Raw genomic sequence first — 21347 nt, 5'->3', positions numbered from 1 at the left:
ACTTCAACTGAGACCTGTCTGACTAAAAAGCAATGGGCCAGAATTCACCATTCTAGAATCTCTTTATCTTTTGAACAGGTCTAAGTTTTCCCAGTGGGTAAGTTTTACCCAGATTTCATCTCCTTATCAGCTAATCCACTTTAAAGACTGTCTGAATAACCTACAGGGGTTGATTTCTGAATGAGGAAATGGCAAAATAAAGTCCTGGATCTCCCCAATAGTAAATGGTTATTAATGAGAGAAAAAAATCATTTCTGTCATCAGGCTGGGAGGTTAGGGATACCAACAAGATAGGGAATAGGACATCACCCATCTCTCCCCTTTTGAGACTTTTCATATAATAGTAAATTGGTTTATTCTTCTAATTTAAATTTTCATGGATACCTTCTATATTACTTTGAAATCTAGTTTTCATGTCCTTTTCTGTTACCTGATATGTGTAACTTCTGAGTGGGACAAATTTCAGAGGGCAAATTTCAGTGGTCTGTTCCTGCAGAGATGCAGATGGAGCTCAGCAAATAGAATAAAGTGAAACTACCAGGTCCTCAATACTGTAAAGGAAAACAACTTTCAAAAAATACAAAACACTGATCAATGCAGTGATTGATTGTAACTTCAGAAGTAGGATGAAGTATGTTGCCCACTTTTTGAAAGAGATACAAAAGACTAAATATACAGAATTAGATATATTTTCAGGCAGAATCAATGTGTGAATTTATTTTGTTTAATTGTACTCATTTCTTAGTAAGAGAAGGGTCAAGTTAATAGTGATAGAGATGCAAAAAAAAAGGGAAAAGAAAAAACATTCTAATGTACAGAAAAACAAACAAAAAGTTAAGAGGACACAATCAACATAATTTTTAAAATATTGTACTAAATTAAATAAACACTTGAACTGTATGGAACAGATGTTCAAAGTTACCTATGCTATCCTTTTTTCTGTTCTTTGTATTTCAAAATATTCATAGCTGATGATTATAAAGTATACAATTATTAAAAAATGGCTACCAGGATATTTTGGCACACAGTAAGCACAGAGTGAGTTAAAGACAACTGATTTTAGGGACAGGAGACTCAAGTTCAAATTCTGACTGTCATCATCTGGATGACTTTAGGTGAGTCATTTTCCTTTCACTAAGTCTGTTTTCTTGTCTATAAAATGAGTGTAACTTGCTAAGAGTGCTGTCAATTTCAAAGCAAGGGGTCCTGCCCAATTAACATATGTCAACTCTCCAATCTTGTCCTGTGACTTCTTTTGTAGTCTACTTCCCATAGACTCGACTGGAGCTGAGTCAGGGAGGGTCAGGTTATTCTTTTCCCCACTTCAAATAGTTACTGTTGAAAGTAACTGAGTGTTAGTTGATAACTTAAAACGTTGCTGAGGATGAACAATCAGACACCTTATAGGATATCCCTTATGCAAATACCAGAAAGAAACAGGTTTTGCAAACAATGCTGTACAGTATACTACGTTTTCCATCATATAATTGATTGGAAATTCTAAAGAACACAAGATCCTGCTATGTCTAATGTTATAAAAAAAAAAAAAAAGGATCTGACGATAGAATAAAAGCAGAAGCAATTGGCAGATGTTCTAACAGGAAATTTAAGCTTGATGCTAAGTTGTTACTAGGGTGGAGGCAGCTGGGGCTTTATCCTGTGTGTTGTCATGGAGCAGGGGAGACTTGCTGTCCTCAGCATTCTGAAAAGCCTCATGGTAACTTTAGTTCTGTAATACAATTTGAGGAATAATGTGAACTTTAAGAAAGAGGCAGGCTGGCAGAGGATGTGAGACAGAAGGGACTGACTGTTCCTTCTCCTAGTGTATCTACTCCCCTCCCTCTGCCCTTTCCCACGGATAAGGAACACTGGAAAACATTTGATATTTTTGTCCCCTTTGTCTACTCAAGCAGAACCTTGTCAATTGAAGTCCTTTTCCTTACTTTGATCAGCAAATGTGTCATACCCAGAGCTCCCTGAGGGCTGGGTTTCTCCTCACTCAACACCGCTGGTCTAGGGAAGTAACTCCCTTTCCCTAAAATTCTTAGGGGCCCTCAAAAGGGCCATTTTCCTGGAAGAAATGAAGTCCACAGAAATGCTTTGCTTTTCTGGAACAATGCAGCCTATGTTCTTGGAGGGTCTGGACCTCTGGGTACCCTTTTTCTATGGTCTATGGAAGCACTTCCCTGCCTGAAACAACTCAAGACCCAGTCTCTGTAGAGTTGAGGACCTTTGAATACCATCTGCCCTTTATTCTTTGCCATGACATGCATAATAGTATATTCTATGCTGTTTGGTGTATTTGTGTGAAGTGGGGCCAGGGGCTAACATCGCTTCAACTGTTTGTACTCCTGGTTAAAAAAAAGAAAAAAGTTCTACTTATTCTTCTAGATTGATGTCAAAGGAAACTTCCTAACAGTTAAATATTATCCATAGGGGGAATAGGACACCTAGAGTTTCCCCTCCCTAGAAGTCTGTGAGCAATTGCTGGTTGACTACTTGTTCATAGGGATTACAGATAAAGAAATGAGGTCTAAGGAGAGGATAATCGATTGGCCCAAGATGACACAGGTAGGCAGTCAGTGGCAGAGCTGGGATCTGAATCCAGATTCTAAATCTTATGCTATTGCCACAACACTGCCTCTCTAAGACCCCTTGACAAAGGGTGCTTTCAAGCAATTGAACCGTAAGTGATGAACCCAAGATTCTTATGGCACTCCACTCAACTTTGATAGGATGTTATTGCAGGAATTCTGAATAGCTATAGATTGAATTAGATGATCTACAAGGTCCCTTCTGAGTCCAAGAGTTTGTCATTCTGTTTAAATGTGCAAAGGTGGCTTCCACATCTAATATTTCACGATTCTATTTATGTCTTCATATCTATTTAAGTATTTTTTGAGCATCTACTGTTAACAAGGAAATGACAGTCTTGCTATCATATACCCTGGTCACAGTCCATCTCAAATGCAATGTTCAGTTCATTTAAGGCACTGACAAACAACAAACTGCTCTGATCACATTGTACCCAGGGCAATTGTGAACCCAGTAACAAGAACAAGTCTTAGGGGACAAGCTCCTCCATAGCACCTTGTGGGTGCACATGTTCTTAGAAGGCTATCCTGGATTTCCTCTATATTACTCTTCTTGTGGATGCCTTTACCCATGAGCACCACAGAACTTCCAAGCTGGAGACCTCAGAACATAAGGTATCTGCACTGCAAGGGATGTCAGAGCACAGGATGTCAGAGCTGTGACTTGGAAATATGAGTCTAACAACATCATTATTTCAAGGGATTCCAGTCCTGCCCAGGGATATCTCAGAAGGTAGAAAATGTCCCAGTGGCTCAGAATGGATGTTGTTTATAAATCTAATGAGGTCTCTGTCAACAAATGACCTCTTTTGTTATTACTAACCTTAAAGGACTCCCAATAGGAGTTGCTATTGACTGACCAACTTTCATAGTAATTATTAAATTGCAGTAATATTGGAATGTAGAATAACAATAGTTAATGATATATAATGTCTTTGTGTAACAATTGATTCACAAGCTTCATTAGCTTAAAATTGCAGCTTAAAACTTTTAGGAAAACACATGCACACATGCATACATTTAGGAAAATAGACACAGATACATATCTACATCACATAATATCATTTGAGTTTCATAACTACTCCCCTGAGATTTCTAGAGTAAACATTATAATTTTATAGAGGGAACTGGGGCAAACTGAGATTCACAGAGGCTAAATGACTTGCCAAAAATAAATAATAAGAGTAAATGGCATAGTTGAGATTTGAAATCAGGACCACGGCTAGTTCTACTATATTAAGGGCTCTTTTAGAATGCTAGGGTTTTAGACTTTGAGTGGATCATAGAGATAATCTAGTTGGGGGTAGGGAATGGGGATGAGGTCCAGAGTGAGGGAGGAAATTCCGTAGGGTCATACAGGGTATTAAAGACAAAATCAGGACTAAAACCCTGAGCTTTTGATTCCCATTCAATTCTGTTCTGCTCTATTAACCCTTTGAGGCCAGTGGCTGGAAGTTCTGTATTTTCACTGAATTTTAAAGAGACCATAATATTTTTAAAAAATTTTTTTTTCCAATATTGTTTTATACCAATTTTATTTTTGAAAACATTTTTACTGTTATCTTTTTGCACCAGCTTCATTTCTAGAATGTATCCTTCCCTTCTATGACCAAGGAGTCATTCTTTATAACAAAAAATAATATAGGAGAAAAAATAAATTCAGGAAAATTAACTAGCATCAACTGGGTTTGATAATATATTTAATGTTTCAAAGCAATGGTTCTCCACCTTTTTTTTAATGAAATAAGGGAAATACATTTTCTCATCTCTAAAGAATAACTGTTTAACATTTATAAGCTCTCCCCAAATAGAATGGACTGTCTTGGAACATAAGTTCCTGTACTATTCATCCTTTAAATGTACTACTCATCCTTCCCCATTTGTGTCCAATGTTTCTTCTCTGTATCTTTGCATGCTCTGGCCTGAAATGTCCTCTCTTACTATCCATTTCTTTTGCCATCTTACCTGTTCTTCAAAGTCCTATTCATGTCACCCCCAGGTAGCCTTTTTTGAATTTCTTTTCCCTTACTCTCAATGAACCTGACTTCACTACTGCTCATATGATCTTACTTGCAGAGTAAGCAAACCCTTAGTAAGCCCTGTTATGTGTCAAAGACTGTTCTAGGCACTGGGGATACAAAGATAGTAGTGTAATAGTCCTGCCCTCAAAGAGCTTATATTTTTGTTAGAGAAGTAATTATGTATATGCGTAAGTATATACAAAACTGATATATGAGTAGGCATGAAATACATATAAAGCAGAAACAAGGGAACCTTGGAGGAGAAGGCATGAATATATGAGATTAGGAAAAGCCTTATGAAGAGAGTCAGCTAGATGGTGCAGTAGATAGAGTGCTGGGCTTAGGGTCAGGGAGACCTGAATTAAAATCTAGTTCCAAATATTTGTTAGCTGTGTGACCCTAGGTAAGTCACTTTGATGGGGTTCAGACTCTGGGAGCCCCCTTTGAGCTCCCTTGGAATCTGCCCACTTGACCTGGATTTTCATACTCAAATCTGTGGCCATTGTCTTTTACCTCTAGATTGCCCCACCTGCTTCCCATCTAGGCTCCATTGTTTGCCTCCAGCTGTTTCCAGCCTTTGATCCTCCTGGGATTCCTTCCTTGGACTTCTCCTCTGGACCCTGCCTAGATCGCTCCTCCCATCACCTTGGACTACCAGACATGCTGCTGCCACCACCTCTCTTTCCCGCCCCTCCCCCCACATCCCTCCTATGGTCTTTTCTGTATTTAGTTCCATCTCACCTCCATGAAGGTGCGCAGATTCAATCCAGCTCAGACTCTGTCTAGCTGAGATTCTGTCTGGCCCGCTTATGAATACAAGTGTTACAAATGCTTAGGGTCTTTATGAGTCAATCCAATTTAGCGAATCTTTGATAAACTTTGTTTTCTTTAGCTATAAGAAGGCTTGAGTCGAATTCATTAGAGCATGACTTGGACTGTTGGTATTTTGGGGTCCCCAGCACCCCTAAACCTCATCAGTTTGACCTTGCTCAGCTTCAGTTGCTTCATCTGCAAGATGAGGGTAATAATATTACCTCTTTCCCAGGGTTATTATGAGAATCAAATGAGATAATTTTTGTATAGGGAGAAAAAGAAGTTAAGTTCCATGTATAAAGAGGATCCTATGTATGGAGAGGCCCATCTTTGTGTTACTTAAAGGGAGATAGAATAGACATTCCTAGCTTCTTCTCTCCTCATCCTTTTCTAAGGGAAATTTTCCTTCCTGGTAGGAGGGAAAGTAGGACATTGGGGCCAAATGCCCTTCTCCACTCTCCAGAGTGGAAGAAGGTAGGGGTGAGGGTGGATCAGACTACAAGTCCATCTATCTGCTCCCTGAAATATTATTAGTATAGGGGATATAATCAAGTTTGAACTAACTTCTTATTGTTTTGTTATTTCTTCAGGGAAGGGAGGAACCCTAAGCTCTAAATCCAAGGATTGACCCCATTTCCACTAATACCCATTCTACAATAAGCACACATAGAGACTAACGTAGAAATTTATCCAAACCATAGCAAAACAAATCAGAAAAGGTATATACAGGTGAGTATATACAAGTTAATACAAAATGAAGGAACTCTTGCGTTGGGAGGGCAGCATTTAAACACATACATACATACACACATACACACACACACACAGAGACAGAGAGAGACAGAGAGAGACAGAGAATTGATGAACTTATTTAAACACTGACTATTGATTTGCTGTCAGAATAGAGAGATGTCTGTAGCACTTTCAAGTTCTCCAGTGATGGGTGATATCAGAGCCATAGGGTTGGTCCTTGCTTTCTTACTGACTCTGTAAAGATGTGCTTCCCAGAAGGGCTTTCTCTATAAAAAGGCTAGATGACATCTAAGGTCTGTTTCGACTCTGACATTCAGATTCTAAAGTCCCTACCAACTTGAAAATTGTATCTTTAGTGTTTTAAAGTCTCTTTCAGCTTTCACTCTATGCATTCTGATCAATTCTAAGAATGACTCAAAGAAGCAAGTACAAGAATTGTGAGGTTCTTTCCAGTTTTGACATTCAATGTTCTGTGTTCTAAAGTCTCTTGAGTCTTATGACCTATGGTTCTAAGCATCTATCCTGCTGTTAGGTATCTATTTTGCTTTTTGTTGAAAACCCTGCTGAACCTGTTCTGCATATTTCTGGGGAATGGTTTCTGTTTGCTCTGAGCATTTATCTAAGTATGGAAGTGTATCTATGTGAGCCAGAGTACATGTGCTAAACAATGACTTGATATTAGAAGACTAGATGTATCAAGCAAAAAACAGTCAAGAAAACATGATGCTGAAGGAAAATATGAGAACTCTTCAGCACATTAATTTTTAGTACAGTCTACCTTCTGAAGAATTTATTGTGCTAATAATCTGTCTTGGAGAACTTTCAAAGTTCATGATAAGGCTGAAGAATCACTTGAAGTGTCTGTAGCACCCTGACACATTCAGGATGGCCTGCTAGCACAGGTTCTTAGATCTGCTTTTCTAAAAGGAAAGTAACTTGAGGGGTCAATAATCTTCTTTAATCACATATACCAACAGAGAAAATACAAGCAGAGATAAAGAGAGGGCTTCTGTCTGACCATAAGCCATACATATATCACAGATCAACAGACAGATTTAAATGTCTGACCATTACATACGTACATAGTTATCAGGGAGAAAATCACCAATACCTGTGTTTTCAAAGTCAGGGGCTCCTTAATGGCTACCCAGAGTCTCATCTGGCACAGGAACCTTCTTCCAAAGAGTAAGCCCCCAAAGCAAAAATCTCACCTCAGAGTATATATAAATTTTTCAGAGCTGGAGGGCATCATGAACCTTGTGACCCAGTGACTCACTAAAAATTAACAAAAGGTGTGGGCCTTCCTACAAAACAAGCCTCCCCTAATCAAGCTTCCCTTGATGGTCTTCACTTGAGGCCTATTAATGGGTGGAGAAGATCTTTAACTCTCATTATAGTATCTAAGCAACACACTAGGTTGAAGGACTTATTAAGAAGTAGTATTGGGAGGGACTGTTCTTTCATTTGTTCATTTGTTGATGAGTACTTACTTTATACGTAACACTGTGTGAAGCACTGAGAACAGTGAAAAAAGCATAAAAATGTTTTTGAGAGGTTATCCTAGAGAAAGTGATTTAAGGAAGTATATGATTATTGTTTTCAAGTATACGTATAGCTATCATATGGAGGAGAGATGAGAGTTATTTTTTTCTTTGTGTCAGAGGAAAGAGCTAGGATCAATGTATCAAAATATCAGAGAAGCAGATTTTAACTCCATGTAAGTAGAAACAAACAAAATCTTCCTAACAGAGGGAGCTATGCCAAAGTGGATCTACCTCTGTAGATAAGGAGATCCTCATCTCTGGAAGTGTTCAGGTTCTCTGGAGTTTAGAGCTCTAGAACACGTCCCCTTGATTAAAGATGTGATTTCTCCTTTGTTATAGGTTGAATTGGATATGCTCAGAAGTCATTTCCCCTCTTGGAATCCTGGAATTTTAGGATGCAATGCAGGTGTATAAGAATGTGTGATTGCTTCTTGTTCATCTTGGGATGAGTTGTTTCTCCAGTGAAAGTCAGGCCCTGAAGCAGAGGCTGCATCAAGAGGATAAAGGAAGTATTACCAAATACCTTCTTGAGTCTGCCCCTGTACCCAAACCTGTTTCATTTACCTTGGATATATGCTTTGACAGGTGAGAAAATTTGATCCATAACATGGTTCCAAAAACATGCCCAACTTTGCTGGATTCTGGTCACAATTCTCTGGAACTTATGCATTTGTAATGAAACCTCCTCTTAGTCTTTACTTATTATTTGAGTTTCTTTCCTTTTAGGTCCTTGGCTGATAATATCTAACTGGGAGTCAGGTGACACAAATTGCTTTACAGAACCATAGAATTTCATAGTTGAAAGGGGCTATTATAGGTCCTGTAGTCCAAGTTGTTCCCAGCAGTAATCTCCAAAAGACCAGGCAAGTGGCCATCCAGCCTCCCATGGATGAACTTCGGAGATGGAGAACTCATTGCCTTCTTCCATTCTGCTTTTGGTCAGCTCTTGTTTCCTGTATAGTCATAGATCAAACTGAAATCAGCATTTTGGAAACATCTATCCTTTGTACCTGCTTCTGCCAATGACTTTCAGCAGAGCAAATTAAACCTCTTAGGCTTTCCCATGACAGCCCTGTAGATATTTGAAGAAATTTCCAACATGTCCCCTGAGTCTTTTTCCCCTTCTAGGGGAAATTCCCCTAATTCTTTCAACTAATCTTTATATGACAGTTTCCAAATCTCTTAATTCCAGTTGCTCTCCTCTGGATATGCTCCAGTTTGTCTTTTCTAAACTCAGTTGTTTCCAGTGATGTCTGACTCTTTGTGATTTCATTTGGGGTTTTTTTGGCAAAAATACTGGAATGGTTTGCTATTTTTTTTCTCCAACTCATTTTATAGATGAGGCAAATAGGGTTAAGTGACTTGCCCAGGGTCACATAACTATTAAGTGCCTGAAGCCAGATTTGAACTCAGAAAAATGAGATTTCCCACCTCCAGACCTGACACTCTATCTATCCTACCACTTAGCTGAGCCCAGACAAGGACACAGCATTCTAAATAAGATCAAAATAGGTCAGAGGACAAGGAGATGATCTCCTCCCTCACTCTGGATGCTTGATTTATGTGGTTTAAAGTCTATTTCACTTCACAGATATTCTGATTTTGACTTGGCTTTAAGTGCTATCTAAATATATCTTCCATATCCTGGCATTTAGTGTTGATTTTAAAAACCTCAAATGTGGAAACTGTTATTTTAGCAACTAATTTCTTTTCTATTGAATCAGCTAAATGGTGTAGCAGAGTGAGACCTGAGCCTAGAATCAAGAAGACCCTGAGTTCAAATTTGGTCTCAGACATTTACTAGCTGCATGATCCTTGACAAGTTACTTACCTTCTGCCTTACTTAGTTTACTCAACTGTAAAGTGAGGCTAATAATAGTTTCAACCTTGCAGGGTTGTTGTGAAAATCAAATGAAATATTTGTGAAATGTTTACCACAGTGCCTTGGCTGCTTAATAAATAAGAGCTGCTTAATAAATGCTCTTTTACTTCCCTCTGTTTTCTTCATGCAAATGAAAAGATTTAATTAAAAATTTTCTAAGCTTTCTTCCCACTCCCCCCCAACTTTTATAATTTATGATCCAAATTTCCTGCAGACTCTGTTGGACTTCAGGTGGATTTCTCTGAACCCTGGGGGAAGGAGGGAGTCTTGATTACGAGAGATGTTGTAAAGTTTAACTAAACAGTTACTTCTCAAGGGAGGAATTATGCTTACTTGGAAAGGAACTACAGTGAGTCCTTAGGTCAATAGGTATACTTGTTCTTATACCAATGATCAGAACTGATCAGGAAGAAATCTCCTGATTTCTCTTATAATATTAAGATAGAACTAGATTAGAGAGCAAAATCAATGCAGCTAGGATAAAGAGGGAAACTGTCTATTAGGAAAAAAAATAATACTTGCATTGAATATTGCTGATAAAAATCTGATATCCAATAATAAAGAAATAGAGAAATATATACGACCAGTGACAATTCCCCAATAGAATAGTTAAATGTTATAAGCAAAAAAATACTCAAAAGAATTACAAACTGGAGCTGTGAGCTCCTTCACCCAGCGTGCATTTGCTTCCCCCACCCCACCTCCAGGTGTGGTACCACCTCCTCTCTCTCTTAAGGGTTTAAACTTGCCACTTCAAAGCTCTCCATGGATGATGATATTGCTGCTCTCCTTGTTGACAGTGGTTCTGGAATGTCTTCCCTTCCATTGTTGAGTTCCCCAGACATCAGGGTCTGATGGTAGGTGTGGGCCAGAAAGACAACTACGTAGGGGATCAGACCCAGAGCAAGACAGGTATTTTGACCCTGAAGTACCCCATTGAACATGGTATTGTCACCAACTGAGATGATATGGAGAAGATCTGGCATCATGCTTTCTACAATGAGCTCCATGTGGCCCCAGAAGAGAACACTGTGCTGCTCACAGAAGGCCCCTGAATCCCAAAGCCAACAGAGAAAAGAAGACTCAGATTGTGCTTGAGATCTTCAATACCCCAGCCATGTACATTGCCATCCAGGCTGTGCTGTCCCTGTATATCTCTTATTGTACCACTGGCATTGTGATGGACTCTGGTGATGGTGTGATCTACACTATGCCCATCTATGAAGTTCATGCCCTTCCCCATGCTATCCTCTGTCTGGATCTGACTGGCTGTGATCTGACAGACTATTTCATGAAGATCCTGACTGAGAGAGGGTACAGTTTCACTATCACAGCTGAGAGGAAAATCATGTGTGACATCAAGGTGAAGTTGTGTTACATTGCCCTAGACTCTGAGCAGAAGATGGCCACTGCTGCACCTAGCTTCTCTCTGGAAAAGAACCATGAGCTCCCTGAGGGTCAGGTTATCACCACTGGCAACAAGAGGTTCCAATGCCCAGAAGCTCTCTTCCAGCCATCTTTCTTAGGTATGGAATCCTGGGGAATCCATAAAACTACATTCAACTCAATCATGAAGTGTGATGTTGACATCCATAAGGATTTGTATACCAATACCATATTGTCTGATGGTACCACCATGTACCTATGCATGGGTACCCATGCACGACAGCATGCAGAAGGAGATGACAACTCTAGCTCCCAGCACAATGAAAATCAAGATCATTGCCCCACCTGAACACAAATATTCTGCCTGGATTGAAGGCTCCATCTTGGAATCTCTTTCTATCTTCCAGCAGATGTAGATCAGCAAGAAGGAGTATAATGAATCTGGGCTCTCCACTGGGTCAACCACAAATGCTTCTAAATGGATTGTTTGTGTTTTTATAATTGTTCTTTTTTTTTTTTTTTTTGGTTAAAAGGGTGTGACATGATACTTGCCTAAAAAAAGAGATGAGATTGGCATAGCTTTATTTGTTTGTTGGTTGGTTTTTGGTTTTATTTATTTTTTTATTTTGAAGCTTGACTCAGGATTTAAAAACTGGAAAGGTGAAGGTGATGAGCACACTAAGTATGTTGGAGGCAAACATCCCATGAGGTCTAAAGTCTTCAGGACTTTGACTGTACACTTTTTTTTTTAAATAGTCATTCTAAATGTTGTATAATCCATTGTTACAGAGTTACAAGCTTCTGTGAAGTCTGTTCTCTGGTAGAGCAAAGGAGCTAAATAGCAAATCCAGATGGGGAAGGGGAAGGAGGAAGATTACATGTAAATTATGTAATCCTTTAAAAAAAATTTTTTTGTATCTTCTGCCTTAGTACTTGTTCCTTTTTAAAAAAATTGTCAGCCATATTGGATGGCCCTCTAAATTCCCTCCCTGTCCCCAACATAGATGTGAATGAAGACTTTATTTACAATCTCCCTGCGAGTTTTATGAGATTGGTGCCAGTACTTGGGGGAAGGGAGGAAATTTACCTGTACACTGATTTAATTAAGACACTTAATTACTTTACCTGTACACTTAATTAATTAAGACCAGTTCAAATAAAAGTACACACATTAAAGGGGGAAAAAAAGAATTACAAAAGAATTACAAACTCTTAACAAGCAAGTATAAGATTACAGGGAATTGGTGATACTCAGAGAAATGCAAATCAAAGTAACTGAGATTTTCATTTCATTCTGATCAATACCCCATGTTTCACCCCCTCCTCACAGACATAGGCAATTACCAAACACAATCTACATAGATTAGTTAACATTGAAAATTCAAGTAAATTCACTGATCCTTTTGGGGGCATCACTTCTGTAACCACATCTCCCTAGAGCCTCTTCTATCTTGCACTCCCAGATTTTCTTTTCTGGAAGGCTATTGTGGGGAGGGAACAAAACAAAAAAAACACCCACTCACCTGTAGGCTGTAGGAAAGTTTGGTAAACAAGAAAAGGGAGGGGAAGAGTAGGTAGTAGAATCAATCTTCTGGCTTTCAAATCTGGAATTCATACTTGCAAGCTCCTCCTGTTTGAATGAACAGCCATTTAAGGAAGAAGCCAATCCTCCCTCTCTTAGTCTCTCACCTGACTGCACAAGATTTCATCATGGCACACCTTTCCACCATTAGAACAGGAACTCCTTGAAGACAGGGACTCTCTTTTATTTCTTCAACTTTTCTTTGTATTCCCAGTGCTTAGTGTGCCTGGTGAACAATAAATAATAAATGCTTGTTGATTGACTCACTGACCAGCTGATAGTGTCTTGGGTTTCCTCAAGGATAATAGCAGCTGTGACCCAGTTTACAACAGTTCCAGTGTGGTCACCTTTATCTTTTTTCTAGTATAGCAGGCATGAGATATTTTCTTTTCTTTTTTTTTTTAATATTTATTTGAAACATTCATGAAAATATTTTTTGTGTTCTAAATTCTTTCCCTCCCTCCAGCCCCTCCTCCACTCATTGAGAAAACATGCAATATATCAGTTACACCTATGCAATTTAAATAATGTTTGACATATAGTTTGTATAAAGTTTTATAATGAAATTTATGTACATATAAATATGAAAAACATATTTCTGTATTAGCCATGTTGCAAAAAAGGGCAAGAAAAATTTTTAAAAAGTGAAAAAACTATACTTCAACCTGTACTTGGAGTATTTCAGTTCTTTTTCTGAGGTGGATAGCATTTTTCATCATTAGTCCTTCAGAATTGTCTTGAATCTAAGTAGCTTCATTGTTATAATACAGTTATCTCCTTGTTCTACTCATCTCATTCTTCACTAATTTATATGGATCATCCCTAGTTTTTCTGAATCCATACCCCTTGTCATTTCTTAAAGTACAATATTATTCCATCACAATCATATACCACAACTTGTTCAGCCACTCCTCGATTAAGGGGCATCCCCTCAATTTCTGATTCTGTCATCACAAAAAGAGTTGTTAAAATTTTTGACACATCTACGTCCCTTTCCTTTTTCTTTGATCTATTTGGGATAAAGACCTGGTAGTGATATTTCTTTATCAAATGGTATGTGGTTTTATAGGTCTTTGGGCATAATTTCAAATTGCTCTCCAGAATGACCGGATCAGTTTGCAACTTCACCAACAGTGCATTAGTGTATCTATCTTTCCACATCCTTTCCAGCATTTGTCATTTTTCCTTTTCTATTATGTTAACCAATCTTTTACACATGAGGTGTTACCTCAGAGTTGTTTGAATTTTCATTTCTCTAATTAATAGTGACAGAGGTTTTTTGTTTTTTTTTTTCCCCTATGACTATAGATAGCATTGATTTCTTTTGAAAGCTGCTTGTTCATATCTTTTGACTAATTATCAGTTGGGGAATGGCTCCCATCTTTATGTATTTGACTCAGTTCTGAGGGCTTTACCAGAAAACCTTTCTGTAAAATTCCACCCTTTCCCAGTTTTTTGCTTTCCTTCTAATTTTGACTGAATTGGTTTTGTTTGTACAAAAACTACTTAATTTCATGTAATCAAAATTATCCAATTTACTTCTGTGTTCCTCTCTATATTTTGTTTGGCCATCAACTCTTCCCTTGTCTGTTGATCTGACAGGAAACATTTTCCACAATCCCCTAATCTGCTTATGATATCACCCTTAATATTTAAATTATGTCCCCATCTTGATCTTATCTTGCATATGGTGTGAGATATTTTGATCTATAATCTGCCAAACTGCTTCCCAGTTTTCCTAGCAATTCTTCTCAAATAGTGAGTTCTGACCCCCAAAGCTTAAATCTTTAGATTTACCACACACTAGATTACTATGATCATTTCCTACTGTGTATTGTGTATGTAATCTATCTGGTTGATTCACCACTCTATTTTTTAGATAGTACCAGATTGTTTTGATGATTGCAAGTTTGTAATATAGTTTGAAATCTAGTACTTATTTTCCTTTATTCACTTTATATTGTTGGCTTTTTATTCTTCCAGATGAATTTTGTAAATTATTTTTTTCTAGCTGTACAAAACAGTGCTTTGGTAGTTTGATTGGTATGGCACCAAATAAGTAAATTAATTCTTTTGATGACTGATATCAATTGTCAGTCAAAAGCTTTTTTTTAATCAAATGATTTTTTTTATCAAAAGCTTTTTTTTGGATCAGTTGAGGTAATTACGTGATTTTTGTTGGTTTTATTATGACTATGGTCAATTTTACTTATAGTTTTCATAATGTTGAACCAGTCCTACATTCCTGGTGTAAGTTGCAGCTGATCATTATGTATGATCTTTGTGATATATTACTGTAGTCTCATTGCTACTATTTTATTTAAATTTTTGCATTTATATTCATCAGAGAAATTGTTCTATAAGGTATGGAATATTTTTAAGGACAAAGGAGGAAGAAACTGGAATCTTTAGAGACCTGTATGCTGGAACAGAGATCTATTCCTTAATGTCTCACCAAATTCTTTTTCATTTTTTTTCTTCAAGGGACTTTTTCAGTTTCTAATAGAGATGAAACACAGAGATGCTCATTTCATCTGAATTATTCATATTGTTGTTATCTTCTGCACATTTATGTAACATTGATTACCCTAACTTCTACTTGAAGACCAGGTATTTTAACTTCACCATTTCCCCCTCAGGGTTCTATAATACACTTAAGAGGATTAGAGAATCTAGGTTCTCTATCAAATGACTCTAACCATCCCACACCTATCAGATTTATATGACAGAAAAGGAAAATGGTAAACTTTGGAGAAGATGTGGGAAATTTGGGACACTGATGCTTTGTTAGTGGAGTTTTGAATTGTTTCAACCATTCTGCAGAGCAGTTTGGAACTATGCCCAATGGGCAATCAAACTATACATATCCTGTCATCCAGTAATACTACTACTAGGTCTGTATCCCAAAGAGATCATAAAAAAGGGAAAAGGACCTACTGTACAAAAACATTTATTGCAGCCCTTTGTGGTGGCAAATAATTTGAGATTGAGGGGATGCTCATTAATTGGGGAATGACTGAACAAGTTGTGGTGCATGGATGCAATGGAATACTACTGTTCCATAAGAAATGATGATCAGGCAGATTTCAGAAAAACCTAGAAAGATTTACATGAACTGATATTGAGTGAAGTGAACAGAACCGGTAGAAGAACATTGTACGCCACAACAGCAACATTGTATCACAATCAACTATGATTGATTTAGCTCTTCTCAGCAATACAAGAATCCAAGACAATGCTAAAAGATTCATGATGGAAAATACTACCCACATCCAAAGAATGGACTGATGGAATCTGAATGCAGATCAAAGTACACTATTTTCACTTTCTTTATTTTTTCATAGTTTTTTTTCTTTTGTTCTATTACTTCTTTTACAACATGATTAATATAGAAGAACAATGACTCCAGTTCTCACCAATGATGTTTTTTCAGTTGCAGAGGGGGATTCTCTGTACCCTGGTTCCATTAGCCACAAAGTCAGATGAGCTTTTATGCAGAAAAATTTACTTTAGAAGGTATAATCACAAATAAAAAAAATTGCAAACCTAACATGTAAGGTATAATTTTCTTCCCCCTTTACACCACCTCAGTGTCCAGGGAGAGGAACAGGATTAGATTCATAGTGTAGCTCAGTTCCCATAGATTCCAGTCCCAATTCCAAGTTCAAAATGAAAATTGGGCTAGAGTGCCAAGTCCTTTGGCTTCTTAGGGCTTCCCTGCTAGGCTAGTTTAACATACCATCCCCACCAGTAACCTTGGCTCCACGTTCACCGTGGCTTGAACTCTCAGTCTTTAAGGATCTCTTCTTGTACCAAAAACTGAGGATAAACAGTATAGAACAGAAACAAATATCCCCAGGTCCATTCATCAGAACTGGAGTATGAAAAGGAGGGCAGGGGAAGGAGAATCTTTCCTTTTTCACCTATTCAATTCATGGCATTCATACTAGGTACAGCAGATAAGAGTAAGAGCATAAGTGAAAAGGAGATTGGTTCAATCTTCCAGTTTTAAAAATAAAAGCAGTCAAAATCAAAGGAAGCTAGCAATTAGTCAATGTAGGTCTCCATACTACCTGAACTGGGCATGCCCAGACCAGCCCATATTACAATTATACCAGTTCAGTCATTCTCCGGTTGATGTGTACCCACTTTGCTTCTAGTTTTTTACTACTATGAAGAATGCTTTTCTTATTAGAAAAGAACTAGAAACAAAATGCTCATCAACTGGTTTTTGTTGGTCTGTCTCTTCTGACTCTTTGTGACCCCATTTGATGTTTTCTTGGCAAAGATACTGGAGTGATTTCCCATTTCCTTCTCCAGATCATTTTACAGATGAGAAAACTGAGGCCAACAGGGTTAATCAATTTGTCAAGGGTTCACTCAGCTAGTAAGTTTCTGAGACTAGATTTGAACTCAGGTCTACCTGATTATAGGCCTGACACTCTACCCACTGTACCACCTAGTTGCTCCCATCAGTTAGAGAATGGCTGAAATAAATTGTCAAACATGAAAATAATGGAATATTACTGAGGCGTAAGAAATGATGAATATGAGAAATTTAGAAAAATAGTGAAGGACTTGACTGAATTAATGCACAGTAAAGTAGGTAAGCAGAACCAGAAACTAAGTTTATACAGTGATCATAACAATGTTAAAAAAAGAACAATAAGTAGAACCTAATGCTACATAATTATAATGACCTATATTTCATTGGAGAAGAGATGAGGAAGTGAACCTCCTTCCCTTCATTGTAAAGATGAGAAACTAAAATGTATGATTTTTACATTCATGGTTTACAATTTGGTTTTGATTAACTGCTTTTTCCCCTTTTGTTATAAGGGAAGGCTCACTGTAGGTGTGGTGGCAGAGTGTTATGGGCAGTGGTATATCCAGAAATAATTGTAATATAAAAGTAATAGGTGTCAATAAAATTTTAAAAAAATGGACTAGATGGCTGAAATATATGTCAGCACAAAAGTTTCAGAAGCCTCTAGACTTCAGGAAAAAAATGAGGTGACTCATGTGTAGGAAAAGGGGGCAAAAAATTAAAAATATTTATCAGGCACTGGTAGTTGTGAAAACGTGGGGAAATAGTGGCAAGGGAGAAAATCTAGGAAGAGATGACTAATGGGAGGTTGAATTAAGAGGTCATAAGAAGTCTTGTCAGACCTCTCAGTGAAGACTGAATAAGCATCATGAAACCTGCTTTGCCAGAATCATAAAGGCAATAAAGATTCTTGAGATAAACAATGAAAGGTTTTGGATACTGATTCTTCTAAGGACATGGTGGAAGAAGGCCATGACCAGAACATGTTCTTTAGGGTTAATACAGTAATATTCCACATTCAGGGATCCTAGATTTTTAAATTAAATGCTTAAAAATGAATACTAACACAAATCTGTTATACTATTCAAAGAACATATTTTCTTACCTCATAATTGAGAGTATATTTGCTGTGGCACTTGGGAATGAAATGGTAAAATGGATGATAATATTGACAATTGGTGGAAACTACAGAAAAAGCAAATTTATTTAAAAATAAAATTTTAAGTTATGTCATTAAATATTTCCAATTACATGTAACAAAATTTAACTCCATTTTTTAAAATCTGACTTCCAAATTCTCTACCTCCCTCTTGCTCTTCCCCTACACATTGAGAAAGGCAAGATTAAAAATAGAAAGGCAAAATATGACATCCATTATACATGTGAAACCATGAGCATTTCCATATTAGTCATATTGCCAAAAAAGGCAAAAAAAATAATGAAGGTAAAAAAAAATATTTCAATCTGTTCTCAGAGCTTGTCAGTTCTCTCTCTGGAGTTAGATAGCGTTTTCACCATGAGTTCTTTGGAAGTGTGGATAATTGGTTTCATTGATTAGAACAGCTAAGTCTTTCACAGCTGGTTATCATTACAATATTGCTGTTACTGTGCACAGTACTCTCCTAATTCTACCCACTTTGCTTTTCATCAGCTTGTATGTCTTCCCAGGTTTTTCACCATTCCATCACAATCATATACTACAACTTGTTCAGCCGTTTTCCTAATTCATGAATATCACCTTAATTCCTAATTCTTTGCCACTGTGATGAAGAGACACATTTAAGTTTGGCATAAGACAAAGCTTCCTAATAGTCCAAAAGTAGAATGAACTTGCCTATAAAAGTAAATTGATGAATTCCCTATCTTTGAAGGTCTCTATTTTGAGACCAAATTACCACTTGTCAGGTATGTTAGTGTAAGGATTCCTGTTGAATCTGGTTTGGACTAAGTAGCTTCTCAGGCTCTTTCTAACTCTTAAGCTCTATCATTCTGTGGCTCTATAACCGTTCCAAGTTTCTACTGTAAGAGATGACTTGAATCTATGTTTCCACGAAAATATGTAATATCTGTAACACCAGTGAAGAGCCTGGACCTAACACCTTCTTTGTCCTCTTAGTAAAACTCAGAGAATACCTTTTCCGATATCAACAAGGCCAGATGGGACTGACTTAAGAGCATTTTTTCTGTTTATGGCCATTAAGGATGTGACCCTTCACCTGAGGCACACTTGAATAACAGAACTTTTCCTTAATATTTTATGGACACATATTATGTTATGGCATGTTAATGGTAAAGAAAACACAGATATCTTGGGTCATCATTTCAACTGACACTTTGTCAACTTTCTTATCTTATTGTATTTACCATCTATTCAATCAAGATTTCCCCTAGCCTGTTTGCCTCTTTAAACCAAACTTTCAGTTGGACATCAGAAAGATTGTACATCAATTAAAGGAATTCCTTTAAAAACAATTATAACATATCATTCTATAAAGAAAATGAGGAATGTGGCAAGAATGTAGACTCATGGGGGAGAGAGGTTTGTGAACCCTGGAATGCTGGCCAACTAGATGACGGTGGGACATTCGAATTGAAAGCAGGGCACATAAACCTTGCATTTGTCTGAAGCAATCTTAGTCCATTACGAACTACCCATTCATTCATTCATTCATTCATTCATTCATTCAGGAATGAATGTAAAAATTAATACAACCTTTCCTGGCTTCACAACAAATGTTCTTCTTCCTAGAATGAGCATATTTCTCAGACCAATATAACAGCAGCAGGTGTTCCTGTGGAAGGCACTGCTGATTAAATGGTATTTGTTCCTTTCTGCTTTCCCATCCCCTTTGGATGAGACAGAGCTGAATCCTTCCCCTGGCCTTACCTCATAACCCCTGGGAGTGGGATGTGTGTGGGGGTGGTTTAAAGTCCTTTTTTCCCCCTCCCTCCACAGTACTCTCCTTCTTCCTCCCTATCTCACTAGAGATTTAATCAATCACACTACGTTACAACAATTAATTAGGTTTTTGTTGTTGTTGTTTCAGTCTAGGGACACTATGAAGACCCTTATGTCTGAACTATCCTTTTCTCTATACGGATTATATATCATATAAAAATTCAATCCAAATAGTGATTCAATCATAATAGCTCAGCTTCTCCAGTTAGAAAAATTCCTAACATTAAGACAGGGGTGTGTTTCTCTGCCCTACTTAAAATTTTTCTTTCTTTTACTAAGTCTTTTTCTTTCACTAGTCTCTTTGTGTTTGAGACTAAAATGAAGATACAGGAAAAAATGATGCAAAGGAAGCAAAAAGAATACAAGGTGAGCAGAGAGAAATATCTGGGATTCATCAGGATAGAAATGATCATTGAATTCACGGGAGCTGATGAGATCACCAAACAAAATATCATAATGGGAAAGAAAAGAGGACCCAAGGCAGAACCTTGAGGGGTAGAGCATTAAAAGCCTAAAGGATAATCCAGCAAAGGAAATTCAGAAGTGGTAAAACAGGTAATAGGAGAGAGTAGTGTCAGGAAAACCTAGAAAGAAGAGAATATCAAGAATTAGACGATGATTGACAGTATCAAAATTCAAAGAGAGATCAGGAAAGATGAAGACTGATTTTAAAAAAAAAGGCCATGGGATTTAACACTTAAGAGATCACTGGTATCTTGAAGACAGCTAAATGATAATGTTGTAAACCAGACTACAGAGAGTTAAGACAGTGAAAGGAGAGGAAGTGAAGGTAGTATTTACAGTTGGCTTTCTTAAGTTTAGCAAAACTTGAAGCAAAAAAATCAAAAAAGAGGCTATAGGTCTGACCTATATCCAGTAATAGGATGATGGCTAGGAGGGATGAATAGAATAATCCTTTCATTTTAAAGAGAATGAACTTGCCCTAAGCCCAATGTAGTTTGTCTATAGCCTTTAATTCAGTGTTTGTGTATTGGTTACCCTTTATTCCTCTTTAGATTTTAATCTACACTTTCCTAAATACTATGGGGCATGCCCCCATGAACTTCTTCTTCAAGAAATATCACTCTCATCCTAGAAGTCACACGTTAAAGTATCAATAATCCATTCCCTGTGTATAATTGCTAGTGATAACCATTTAATAATCTAAATGAGGACCAGAGCCTGAAGTAATCAACCAGAAGCAGAGCCTGGATCAAGCAGCTTCTTTGTTCTCTGAGTAAACTCAGAGAATACCTCTTCCTGTGTCAACAAGGCCAGATGAGGCTGATTTAAGAATATTTTTTTTTTTCTATTCATGGCCACTAAGTATGAGACCCTTAACCTGAAATACTATCTCGAACAATGGGACTTTTTCTTATCTTAATATTTTGTTATGGACATATATTATGTTATGGCATGTTAATGGTAAAGAAAAAACAGATATCCTGGGTCAATTTCAATCAACACTTTGTCAGCTCTCTAATCT

General features: G+C 37.4%; 1 protein-coding gene and 1 pseudogene across 1 annotated transcript in view; one reads left to right on the top strand and one right to left on the bottom strand.

Moving 5' to 3' along the window:
* The window catches only part of C1H5orf46 (chromosome 1 C5orf46 homolog), a 40273-nt gene extending 32895 nt beyond the window's left edge, over nt 1–7378 (bottom strand). The window contains exon 1 of the mRNA XM_072631058.1: nt 7293–7378. Coding sequence (XP_072487159.1) covers nt 7293–7340 — 48 coding nt within the window. The 5' untranslated portion in view covers nt 7341–7378. The remainder of the gene's footprint in view (nt 1–7292) is intronic.
* A 3150-nt stretch (nt 7379–10528) lies between these two features.
* Nucleotides 10529–11524, top strand: LOC140526320 (actin, cytoplasmic 2-like; annotated as a pseudogene).
* Nucleotides 11525–21347: the final 9823 nt, after the last annotated feature.

This window comes from Notamacropus eugenii, chromosome 1 (genome assembly GCF_028372415.1).
Source record: "Notamacropus eugenii isolate mMacEug1 chromosome 1, mMacEug1.pri_v2, whole genome shotgun sequence".
Classification (NCBI taxonomy): Eukaryota; Metazoa; Chordata; class Mammalia; order Diprotodontia; family Macropodidae; genus Notamacropus; species Notamacropus eugenii.
Note: the sequence above shows the minus strand (reverse complement) of the source record. Positions and strands in the feature narration are given on the sequence as shown.